Source organism: Callospermophilus lateralis, chromosome 13 (genome assembly GCF_048772815.1).
Source record: "Callospermophilus lateralis isolate mCalLat2 chromosome 13, mCalLat2.hap1, whole genome shotgun sequence".
NCBI classification, from domain to species: domain Eukaryota; kingdom Metazoa; phylum Chordata; class Mammalia; order Rodentia; family Sciuridae; genus Callospermophilus; species Callospermophilus lateralis.
The window spans coordinates 20,617,941-20,630,922 of NC_135317.1; the positions used below are offsets into that span (position 1 = coordinate 20,617,941).

The following is a 12,982-nucleotide window of genomic DNA, read 5'->3' on the forward strand; positions in this document are numbered from 1 at the left end:
GCTCGCCCGGAACCTCTGAGCCCCACCAGAGCGGTTCCTACCCAACGCGGCGACGCTCGGCTGGCGAAATTCTCGCCCACCTGCTGCGCTCCGCCCACCTGCGGCATCCCCACCCCGGGCCTCTCAGCCTGGGGTCTCCCCACCCCGGGATGCTCCTCGTAAGCCCTCCCCGCCGCGGCTGCACCTCCCCCGACCTACAAAATCCGGGGGCGCTGCAGACCCCCACCTGCCGGGCTCCTCCTACCCCACGCCCAGATGGCAGCGCGCCCGCAAGCCCCGCCCGCGCGCCGGCCCCGCCCGCCAACGCCCATTGGCCCTCGGGCGGGCGGAGGCGGTTCCTGCCCGGTGCGGGCGGGGCGGCGGTTCCGAGGCCCGCGAGTGTGGGCCAGGTCCTCACTGCTTGCTGCGCACCCGAGCGAACCGGCGGCCTCCGGCCTCCTCGCCATGGCCAGCAACGTCCCACCGACCCCCAGGGGGTCCTTCCCGAGGTACCTGGAGCACCTCTCCGGGTCCGGCAAAGCCATCGGTGTGCTAACCAGCGGCGGGGATGCCCAAGGTGCGCGCCCGCCCGCTTCCCGAACCCGGGCGGGAGAGGAGGGCGGCGGAAGGGGTTACTGGAACGGGGGGGAGGGGGATGGGAAGAACTTGAGAGAAACGTTGCTGGAGGATGGCTGGGGAGAATGGATGGGGAGGGAACCGAGGAGAAGGGATGGGGGCTGGAGTGCCCGGGAAAAGAGATGGGGAAAGTGACAGGGGAGAACCGCGGAGAAGCTATGGTGTAGGGCGGGGAGAAACCCTGTTACCTAGAGCCATCTGGGGTTTCTGGGGGCGACGGGAGACGGGGATGGGACTTCGTTGCAGGGCGGGGTGCGGAGGACGGAGAATATGGCGGTAGTATTCTTCATCGGGAAGATAATTTAATTTTCCACCTCCAGCTCTATTTTAGCAATACTGGCAATGGGGTGGAACCACCCTTGGAGGTCGTTCTGTATTTGAGTCATAGAATGGAGCCAGGCATCCCTGCCAGAGCTTGAGTACCGCACGACTCCCCAGATGCCACAGTACCCACCCTTTGGGGATCTTCCCAGCCCCCCAATTGTAGGAAAAACAGCTCCCCCCCCCACCGCGCCTCCTGCCGACTCGCGCCCCCCGCGCGGCGCTGGCGTAGTCCCCTCTGCTGCATTGCGGGACGCGGCGAGGGTCGCGCAGGGGGTCCCTCCTCTGTGCTGCCTCGGCTAACCCGCTGCGCCCGACGTTTCCGCCGGGAGATTTTAAAAAAGGTTTCTCTGCTCTGACCTCCTGTCGTCTTCCGGCTTATGACAAAAGTGAAAACAAAAATGGGTCACTAGGCCCTCCCTGCCAGCCTCCCCTGGACGGGAAAGACCAGGAAGCGGGGACTCCGGGACGTCACCAGCACTCGGGGCGCGGACTCCGGGCTGCCCTTTACCCCTACGTGAAGACTGGTTTCAAGGCGGAAGGGACCCAAGCCTGGGACCCTTCGACTTGGAGAGTGGTCAGACACAAGGCCTTTAGCCCGGGGTGCACGTGGGGCGCCGGGGTTCCCTGACGGTGGGGTTCCCCGGTCCATGTAAATCCCTAGTGAGGGTAAACCAACCACTATAAAGTGGATCTGCGCGTCTCAGGTGAACACACCCTTGGAGCCTTCTAAATCACGCGGGCTGGACACATGTTCCCTGAACTGGGTTTTGGTTTTATTTCCCCCCCCCCCCCCTTTCTCCTAAATGAGTATGAAGGCACTGATGCCTCATTCCTCCCGTTTTGAGGCTACACATCGAGGAGGGATGCTCAGAGCATGAGCCCAGTACCCACGCCTTCTGCCCACCTTGAGGGTGACCTTCCCTTCGCCCTTGAGCGAGGCGGGGCCGGGCCTAGCTGGCGCGGGGGCGGCAGGTTGGGGAGTCCTGAGCACCGCCCCGCCCGCTGCGGGAGCCTACGTGATGCCCAGCCCGTCGCCGCCCCTGCGCCTTGGCCGGGACACGAGGGACACAGGGGCAGCATCCCCGGAGCCTAGCGTCAAGTGGGTCAGCAGAGGAAGCCCGCGCTGCGGGGTGGGGGTTCCCAATGAGTCAATCCTGATTGCTTTTAAGTTTGTTAGCGCTGCACCTCGGAGGCCCGCCTTCCTCAGTCCGAGAAAGGATTGCTCTAGTATTAGTATTATAGTAAGGAGAGCCCCAGTATAAACATTCTTTATGAAGGGCTGCTTTCCTAGGGAAGGAAAATGTTGTGAGATAGCAAAGGCTGGGGTTGGAAAAACAAGAGACTGAAATAGGAGATAACATCGCCTGAGTTATTTAAATAAACGCCTAAAGATGTGCTTGTGTAGGGCAGCCTGGAGGTCTGTCTTGTGACCTGAGTGGCTCCCCAGTCCAAGGGCTTCAAAAGCATCTGCATTTTTTCCAGAGACCTGGTGCTAGGTCAAGTTAGGAAGCACTTTGAATCTTATCCTGGGCTGCTGAAGAAGAAGCCATAGCCACAGGAAGAGGAACTAGTCCCCAAGCCATCTGGGCTGCACATCAAGATTACTTTAGGATGAAGATGCTGTATTGATTGATAAGTGTTTGTCAAAATACTTGCCCCAGTGTTTGCCAAAATACTTGGTGATTGGTGTACAAACCTATGAGATAACTGCTGCAATTTGCAGAATCAGTTTTCTGTTGCTTATCCGGAATCTGCCATTTGTGAGAAGTAATAAATACTTATTAGCTTATGTGATACTAACATGTCCATCTCTCCCCTTTCAGCAGAAAAGATACCTAGAAAATGAAAATTGTTTGAGAACTTCGTACTTGGTTAGTGGGAGATGGCTGCTCTTAGTTTAGCAGGTGGCATGGAAAATGGCGTGGTGCTTTTTCAGCTCTGGGCTCTCACTGGAGAAACCAACCGTAGTCTCCCTTGCTAGAGGATGAAGCCATTATTCATTTTCCTGAGGCTCCATGAAACCACCGAGTCTTGTTGTGTTTTCTTGGAGAGTTGCCACGTTGCTTTCTTAGAAAACTGGCCTCAAGATATATGCTCAGAAGCTTTGGCCTTGGCAGTAACAGGTTAACCAATCCTTAGAGGAGGTTATTCTGGAGATGGTAACTATTATATTCCCATGCTTTCACCATTTTGTCTTGACTGTATTAGTACTTGATTTTCCCTGAGAAGGTTTTTGCACAATAGCTAGAGAGCAAGGATAAAAAAAAAAAAAAAAATTTGGTCTCCTTTTTAGGGTCATTTTCTAATCAGGTATATAATTACAGTAAAATTTCATATTGAGATGGTTATAGGAACTATTTTTTTGTGTGTGTATTTTATGTACTAAGAGCTTTACAATTTCTTTCTCTGGGTCTAATCCTGTAGCCCCAGGATATGTATTTCTTAATTTTGGCATGGGGTTTTTCTCCCCACAGAAAGATGAGTAATTTAGGCAAAGCCATGAGGCTCCAGATAGTTTGGCAAGATTTAAACTAAGCTTTGAAATCTTACCCCCACCCATACTCTCCATTAAACCGTGTTCTTAGGGGGGTTTTCTCAGTGAGATCTTGTGATCCAATCATGCTCAAATGTGAGCAGAGCCCATCTCTCTAAATTATGCAGAGTAAGCCTTTGGACAGCTTTTTCTGGTGGAATGGAAAATGCCTTTTTATAGTAATGACAATCAAGGTGGCTAAAATGATGTACCATCACACTTGATATCAAAGTAACTGAGCACTTTTATTCCCAATGGAGTTTATATAGCATGAAGTAAAACTAAAAGTCCCCCAGCTGTATTCCTGACTCCTTTAGTCCCCACGTTAAGAAAGAGTATTTTAAGGCAATTTTTTTCATCTTCTTAAGTTTTACAGTATATCTGCAATATTAAATTGATTTCACTTTCATCTAAAATTAATCTCTGCTGTATAGACAGGTTTACCATGACCTAGTACCTACCCTCAAACAATATTGTTTCACACACCAAAAATTATCCATGATTTTAGACACAGGCTGTAGTGTTTGCAAGGCTTTGTATATGGTGGGGCTGAGAATGAATGCTTAGGAGTCAAAGTACATTCTTAGGGGAGGTGAAAGATGCTCAGGAGTCAACATGCATCTTTAGGGTGGGTAGAAGGGCTCAGGAGTCAAAGTCCATCCTTTGGTTAAATAGAGGACAATAAGGAATGTAAAGGCACCTTTTTTGCCTAAGGCAAGGAGAACATTAAAGCCAAATTTATGGACAGTACATATAGCATAAGTCTTATCACAGAATAGCCAACATTGAGTTAGTGTTATGTAGCATGCTTGCTGCCCCCAGGTTCTGACTTATTCCTGTTTTATACACACGCACTTGAAACCTGAGATGAACTGGCATTCCAGAGTTTGCAGAGCTGAGTATTAGTGCCTGGCCTTATGGCTGCAGTGAAAAGGTGCCAGACTGAGTACACCTGTGTCTGTTCACGAGACTGTATTTCCAGCACCCAGCACCGGTGGCAAATACTCAGATGTTTGTTGATTGTTCCCTACCTGGAGTCACCCCTGAGGAAGTGGCAGGTGATTAGGGTTCCAGGTCATTTCCTTTGTCATGAGGTCTTCCAAGTAAATGACTCAAAAGTTCTCTTTAATCCTCAGAGCAGGAACATATAGACTTGACCAGAGTGCTAGTTGGTTCTTCAGTGTCTGTCCTCCAATTTATGCCTTCTGCATTTACAGATTCAACCGACCTCAGATTGAAAAATATTTTAAAAAATATTTTAATATTTACATTGTATTAAATATCACAAGTAATTTGGACATGATTTAAAGTGCATGGGAGGATTGTGTAGATTATATTAAAATTCTGCATTACATCATTTTGTAGAAGGGACTTGAAACATTCAAGGTTTTTGATGTTTTTGATATCTGAGAGGATTCTTGGAACCTATCCCTGGAAGATACCAAGAGACAGCTGCATTTATTGAGCACCCAATTAGCATCCTGCTTGGGTCTCTTTGGTGCCCAGAGCTTGCTTATGAGCCTAGTAAAATGCACATTGAGAATACTAGCATTCTGTCTCACACAGCTCTGGGGCCCTTCAGTATCCTGGAATTCTGTGTACCTATTCTTTAATGGGATTATTTTAGTTTAAAATGTAATGATTAATTTAGCAAAAATTAGTGGGCCTAGGAAGCAGTGCTTGAGAATTGTAGCATAGCCCAATTCTGTAGGAGAGTGGTGGATCTGTGTAAATGCATCCTTTTCTATGAATTCAGATATTTTTTGTGGGCCATATGCAGATGACCCTAAGGGAAGACATCTTGTTGTCTTTCACAAAAATGCATATTTTCCTCCTTAGTTCCAGTTGCTGAAAGCTTTTGGTAGAGAACTCAGACCTTCTGGCAGGCAGAATTGGGGCTATTTAAATAAGCGCTACCAATCTAGGGGCTGTCAGAAGCCATTAAAATTAGAATACGAAAACCAAGTTAACAGCATGTTAAAGGGCAAACATCAGTTTATAAAACTGTGCATCCACTACCGTTGTGATGATGTTAAAATGCATATATGGATAAAGAACAGATGCTTCTATGTTAAGGAAATGATTGAGTCACTTTTTGAGTTACTTTTTTTTTTTTTTTTTAAATCAAGCTTTATCTGGTGGTTTATTTTTATGGGTTACATCTGCGGGAGGCTGCAGTTCCTCTTCACTAGTGCTCTATTCTTTGTAACTTTGCCATCATGGACTTTCTTTGTAATTACAGTAACTGCTTGTTTAGAAGAAAGAAGCAAAACATGGCAGAACAGTGTACATGAAACTCAAGAGACTTATTTATAGATCCTGATTCCTGGCTTTGCTATCTACCAGTAGTGAGATAGGGTCCTGGTTTTTGTTTTAGGTGTTTTTTTTTTTTTTTTTTGCATTTACTGCATGAAGACATTGAAAATCACTCAGTCTTCTCTCCCTGCCTCCCTTTCCTCCCCCAACCCTTATCATTAATGAGAGTCTCAGGCAAAATAGGAAGTGTCAAAGAAACAATGCAGGACAGCTCTGGGCCCCTGTCAATGTTTTCCCCAGTGCTTATTATCCTCTTGCAGCCACCTGAGGATCCTGAGTAGAAGTGGGTGCTGAGTGTAGGGGTTAGGTGAGGCCTGAGCCTCGCACTTCGAGGCCACTGGTGCTCAGGTCCTTGAGACTAGGCTCCTCTGAGGTTTTTCCAGAGGATACCATCCCAGGAGTTCCCTGTGATGGATTTCTGACCTTGACCCACATTTTGAGACTTTTTTTTTTTCTAACATACATTGTTTAAAAATGTATAGATAAGGGACTCAACCACAAGTTTCCTGTTTAGAAAAATGACTAAAAGAGTGACATACAGTCACCTCAGGCTCAGTCAGCTGTCATTCCTTCTCAGGGTTTTGGGTCTGGGCTAATATTATGCAGATGGAGGAGGAAAGCTGCTGTGCTCATCGCCACACTGATGACACAAACCCTTCAAAGCGGTGAATGGCCTAGTCCAGGAACACCCATGGAATTTTAATTTCCTGTGGGTGGTTTTTCACAATACCTCCGCCAACTTTTTTTTCCCCCCTGCTATTATGAACACTGCTGTTTAAAAAAAAAAAAAAATACCCTTTAGCCATCCTACCTGTATCAACCTCTGCTCACATACCCCAGCAGGAAGCGGGAGCCCTGGGGCTAGTGGGAGGAAATGGTCCTGGGTGGGTCCTGGCCACTGGTAGACCAGGTGAGGACTTTGGATTTACCTTGTGTGACCTGGAAGCTGTGTGAAGGTTACTGGCTACCTCTGATAAAGGTGGCTTTCTGGAGTGGAGCAGGGAGTGGGCAGGGAGCCTGAGAGAGCCTGAGGTTAGAGAGTTGTTAGGAACAGGATCAAGCCACTAATGGAGGCTTGAGGGGGTGGTGGGTCTGGGGTATGTGAGCAGAGGTTGATACAGGTAGGATGGCTAAAGGGTATTTTTTTTTTTATAGCAGTGTTCATAATAGCAGGGAAAAAAAGTTGGGGGGGGGGAGGGATTGTGAAAAACCACCCACAGGAAATTAAAATTCCATGGGTGTTCCTGAAATGGGCCATTCACCGCTTTGAAGAGTTTTGTGTCATCAGTGTGGCGAGATGTGCACAATGCATCAGGGATTAAGCACTCAGGACCACCTCTGTCCAGTGGGAATGAAGCTTGCATAGGTAGTTGGTGTTTTATAGGTAATTTCAATTGATATGGTTGCCACATTATTCACAGTAAATTAAAATAATGAAATTATATTTCACATAAAAACATTTATTTTCTTTAACCCACTGTTTCAGAACATAGTTATTGATTTTGGGTATTAACAAGATACTTAGATTATTTCCACACCAAGTCTTTGAAATCCATCGTGTGCTGGTACCTACCGCACATCCCAATCTGGGCAAGATGCATGTTTCTCTGGACAGTGTGGTGAGAGAGACATGGGTATGTTACCACCTGTAGTTAAAAGATCCCCATGAGTTTTATGTGAGAGGTTTGAGGAAGGCAGGGGAACAGCTGATAATGGTCCTGACTTCTGCAGAGGACCCTGAAGGTTGCACACTTCCAGCATGCTCTTTTAGGCCTTTGCTGGCCTGGCATGTTCTTCTCTAGATGCCCACTGGCTAACTTTCACCTTCTTCAGATCTTTCCTCAAACACCAGGTTTTCAGGGATGCCTTCTCCAATTCTTACCTGACTTTTGCAGCCTCTCTGGCACCCTCTACACCCTAGGTAGCCTCTGTCCTCATCTGCTTATTTTTCTCCTTAGCACTTGTGCCCTTTTACCAGTGGATATAGTTTATTTGTCTGTCATGTTTATTGGTCTCCCCTGACTGTAACAAGCTGCAACAAGGTCTGTTTTGTCAATGTTGAATCCCAGCAGTATCTGACAAGCAGGAGACTACAATCCATGTGACTCTGTAGATGGTGGAATGGATGAAGGCCTCCTCACAGATGTGTCTGCAGTTATCCCCTCCCTGAGTTAAGCCATGGTGCAGCAGCAGTTGGGCAGTCCAGGAGGCCAGAAAGAGAGGCTATCCTGGCTTGATGACTTTGAACTATGAGGGAGTCAGCATCCCAACAGGATTCCCCCTGGGATTCCCACCTGCCTAAGTTATCCAAAGAGAAAGCTTTAGGGAGAACTTTAGTAGCAAGAGTAAGATAGGGCATATTTTAAATTTGTCTTTTATAAGAGAAGCCAGCAACCTGACTTTATTTTTCAAAAAGGAATTTATAAATTACTGAGATTCGTGAAGTGAATGATGGCAAGTACTGTGAAATATTCAAGAAAAGTGGCTCAATGCTGTCAAAGATCAAGCGAGGAAATTTATTCCACTATTTGGATAAAAAAGGAAGTATAAGGATGGGTCCCAAGTATTTTATTAAATCAATATTTTTCTCATTTTTAGTAAGTTTTATTTTTAATTAGCCCAATTTGTGGGGTACAGTGTTGCAATCTGATGCGTGTATATGCTATATAATGATCGGATCAGTGTAGTTAGCCTTCCATATCCTCAAAAAGTATCATTTGTAATGATGCACAATATAAATTTTATTCTCAAGCATTTGGAAACTGTGAGGCCACCTCAGAGTAGCTCACAAATGAGGACTGACCTCCTACTTTCTTGCCAGGCCCTGCTGGTGGCACATGCAAGACTCTGGACTTCAGGGAAGAAATAACCTGATCCCTGTTAGTTGCACTTGACCTGTTGAAAATGTGTAATATCAAGAAAATAATAATCTGGGCCTTTCTGTTGCATTGAATTATCACTTATTTTCCACTTAACTAGCTGTCTCAAGGTCTGTTTTTGTCTATGGTTCCCATACCTGGATTCTGTGTTCCCTGAGGACTGAGGATTAGATTTTGGCAAATTATGAAGAGGTTACTTTCCCAATACCAGGATTCCTGCTCAGTAGGGGGATTACATTTTCCCACGGAAATGCTGATGAACATTATTGTGTCCCTGGCTTGGCTACCCAAACCCAAACAGAATGAATGAACCCTACTGGGACTGGGCTGTCTCTAAAAACAGTAGCTTGAGTGTTGAGTGGAGAACCCTGAAATGGCCCTTTGTCCCAAAAGGCCTGGTGGCTGAGCCCAAGAACAGCCCTAAGCAAAATGAGGAAACCGGGAATGTTGACCCACTAGGCTGTAAAACCAGTCGGATGGATTTGCAAGGGATTGTTCTCCTGCTTATTTCTTCCCGCCTTGCCTTCAGTTCTTCAGACTTTGGCTCCCTGCTGTGACCCCTCCTAGAACACTTTTTGAGGTTTTCCTTCCTCAGGCCTCTACCTACAGCACTCTGGGGAGGCAGCCCTTTGCAGTGTAGATCACACCCCAAAGCAGGGAGCTTTCAATCGTATCAGGCCCCACCCCTAAGCGATGAAATGAGAATCTGGCCCCTGAAGGCATTCTTATCCTGAAGCCTCCTTCTGAAGCCTTCTTTGGTGATTCCTACACTTGGTCTTTGTAATAGGTGAAACTGGAGAGCCTTTTAAGTTAAAAAAAAAAAAAAGGAAGGATTAAATTGCCACTTCACCATTTATTGATTTTGTTACCTTGGGCAAATCAATGTATCCCCTCAGAGCCCAGCTTTCTCAGGGACTTCTGGAGGGTGGCAGGATCTTAGCAGGCTTCCTGCCTGGTCCCAAACAGGCTGCTCCTAACTCCTGAGCTGCAGGAGTGAAAAAGGCCAGCTGGCTTTCTCCATTAGGGTAACTTGCAAGTGAACCCCCCCCCCCCCCCAGGGCTTAGAGCTGAGCTTCTTGCAATGTGGTTCCCACAACAGCTGGGAGCCTGTTAGAAAATGCCAACAAAGGCCTAACCACCTGCCCCAGGGGGTTTGAGCAGGACCTGCTGGGGCTGCTGCAGGCTTAGGAGAGCTGCCTCCAGGGAAACCAGTTTTCTCCCCCAGGTGGGGGATGGGGAGGCTCCTGGAGGAGGCCCTGGGGGCTCACCTTGTCTTTTGTGTCCAGCTTTTAAAAATTTCAGTCCTCTTGCTATTTCTTTTCCTTGGACATTTCTCAATCCCCATGATTGTTCATTTACAGGCCTTTATGAAAGGCCCTGGGCAACTGTGGTCTTCAGAGAAGAGGGGAGTAAAGGGGAGTCAAAGGGAAAAGGGCTCTTGTGGTACAGTTTATCCCCTGGTGCCACCCAGTATCTATCTACACAGGTATATCTTTGGTGGCTAATCTACCTGTTCTTAGTGTCTGTAGCATTAAGTCCTAGAACAACACAGTCTGTTGGAAGGATTTGGAAATTGCTGCTTTTATCCCTAAGCGTAAGGCAAGATGCCTGCCACAGGTGTGAGTGCCAAGAGGCAGGTGCTTCTCCCTGCAGGGGATAAGGAGAGACAGATGAGGGGGAGGCCAGGGAGTCTCTTGGAGGTGCAGGAGCTGGGAGGCTGAGGGAGAGCTTCCAAAGAGGAGTGTTGGCAGGGGATGCTGACAGGCACTTCCTGCAGCCCCCAGGCAGGAAGGAAGAGTCCCCAGAGCAAGGCCTCAGAGTCCCCCTGAAGAGTTTTCTTCTTGCAGGCCCAGGAGTCATGGGGAGGGGGTGGGTGGAGCATGGCACTGGAATGGTTTAAAACAAAACATTTGTGCTGATGTTGAGTACAAAAAGTGTAAAAATCGTGTACAGGAAAGAAGTATGGAACTATATTCAGGAAGATAGCCATACAGCATCTGATGGAGTTTTCAAGAAGCGGGGGAGGCTTATGTGTCTGTTACTTTATCTGTAATTAAGTTAACAGAATGTATTGATAAGTTATTTGCAAAAACACAAAAAAAGAAATTGCTTCAGTCATTGTGGCCAATTTCTGGTGTGGATAATGATTCAGGGAGACGGTTTAGGAAAAGATGTCATTTTTATAGGCAGGAGCTATTGGAGGTATTGGTTTGAATGGCACAGAAGAAAATTGTTGTGCTGAGCAAGAGTGAGTACAGGGGAAAGAGAAAATTACCAGGATAAAAGAGTTCATTGTATTTAGAAATTTTTTAAAAAAACTTTTTCTTTTTGTTATTATTCATTTATTTATATGTGGTGCTGAGAATCCAACCCAGTGTCTCACGCATGGCCAGGCAAGCACTGAGCCACATCCCTAGCCCTTTTTTTAAATTTTATTTTGAGACAGAGTCTCACTGAGTTGCTTAGCACCTCACTGTTGCTGAGGCTGGCTTTGTACTCACCATCCTCCTGCCTCAGCCTCCTGAGCTGCTGGGATTACAGGTGCGTGCCACCCACCATGCCAACAAGTTTGATATTCTTGAGAGATGGCCCCAGTTAATTCAGCAGGTTGTTAAAATTTCTTTACAGTAAACTGGCTTTTAATATGAAGTAATAAGGGTACTCAATATACACATGTACATAGACATCAGATGTATATCACATACATTTGTTTCTAAGACACAATCCCAAGGCTTTTCAGCTAAAGGGATAGTGTCATTCAAAAGTGGTAATGAACTTATTCCAGAATTGCAGAACTGGCTTAGCATAATTGAGGATTTTTTAAACCATCTTCTGAGCCAATTCACCATATAAATACACTCAAGTTTAGTCCCCTCATGAGTCACAGTATACTTTTGAAGAGCCACAGCTCATTTTTATGGGGCATTTACTTACCAAAAGATATTGTCAATATATTCTGTGACATCTCTAGTTCTAACATTTATTTCCAAAATGTAAATACGTGGAGGAGGCAGATTGGGAGTGGTTGAGTGGTAGCAATTTGACTGAAATTTCGCTTGGGTGTCCCCCCTTATGAAGGCATCTTTCTGGACCTGGTCCTCAGTCCTTCTGTAGCCAGAGCAGTGATGCAGGACTGTTCAGGTTCCATGCCTGTGGGGGGCGATTCCAGTCAGTTGTCCCTCTGCAGAAATGGGACTTAAAGGGAAAGCAACGCAGATTCAAGTCCAGTGGACTAGTATGATTCCACGTTGCATTTTGCTGCTCTTAGTTTCTTTTAAATGTGAAAGATGCCCTTGAGTTATCCTGGTTAGGTTTAATATTAACAGTAGGCAGGTTTTTATCTTCTAATAGAATTGCATGACTTATATTGCACTTAAAGCCATCACCTAATTGTTTATTATACTAATAGCTGGTAATGAAGTAACCAGTTTTTCAGCTCCTCAACTCACAGACTAGTTGCTCTTTTCAGTATTGATTTCTTTGACTGTGGCTAACTCTAAGAAGACTCTGTCTTCTCTGCTGTCCTGCCGCATGTGGAGCTTCTTGGGAACTCACACCAAGCCCAGGCACCGATGTTCTGAACTGAAAGTGCTCTGGATTCTGTTATGGCTGTGTCTCCCATACCCACGGTACCCATGGATGGGTGACCTTGCTTTACATTCCCTGTTTCTCTTAATCCTTACACTAATCCCTCACTTCTCACATAGGGGAAAAGGAACGTAGGAGAGGTTGCACAATTTACCTGTAGTCTCAGTTAATTAATGGCAGAAGCCCGTTATTGGGCCACAGGCTCTTGAGTAACAATTGTTCCTGTTCTTTCTCAGGTATGAACGCTGCTGTCCGTGCTGTGGTGCGCATGGGAATATACGTGGGGGCCAAAGTATACTTTATATATGAGGTCAGTGTTTGCTTCCCATTTATTGTTTATCTGTGCCTCCTACCTGCTCAGAGCTCTGCCATTGCAGGCCTGTCTCCCACTTGTCTCCCAAAGCTGAGCACAGGAAGTGAGGGAAGAAAGGAGATAAGACTGAGCACACGTCATTTTGCTGTCAACTTCCTTTTCTTGATTTGGAGGATCAGTAATCTCAAATGGTGGTATTTCTGCAGCTCTTATTCATGTACAAGTGATATAGTCCTTTCCAAGGTGGGCTGAGTTTGACCAAGCACTCTGAGAAATGGGGTAAAACAGCCACTTTGAGCTTTTCATTATTCATATGAAACCCAGGCCACCTCCCTAGTGTCAGTTCAGGCTTTAGTTTCAGAATGAAGAATCTGTGACCAAATAGCAGGGATGGCGCCTAGTCTTTGACTTTTG

At 46.5% G+C, this 12,982-nt stretch overlaps 1 protein-coding gene across 4 annotated transcripts in view; it reads left to right on the forward strand.

Annotated features, from left to right (window-relative positions):
* The first annotated feature begins 369 nt into the window (after positions 1 to 369).
* The window catches only part of Pfkp (phosphofructokinase, platelet), a 56,845-nt gene continuing 44,232 nt past the window's right edge, over positions 370 to 12,982 (forward strand). For 3 of the 4 annotated variants that reach the window (XM_076832269.1, XM_076832265.1, XM_076832267.1), the window contains exons 1-2: positions 370 to 556; positions 12,492 to 12,565. In XM_076832269.1, coding sequence (XP_076688384.1) covers positions 445 to 556; positions 12,492 to 12,565 — 186 coding nt within the window. In that variant the 5' untranslated portion in view covers positions 370 to 444. Of the gene's footprint in view, positions 557 to 12,491; positions 12,566 to 12,982 lie in introns of those variants that run through there. The other variant, XM_076832268.1, reaches the window with a different exon arrangement.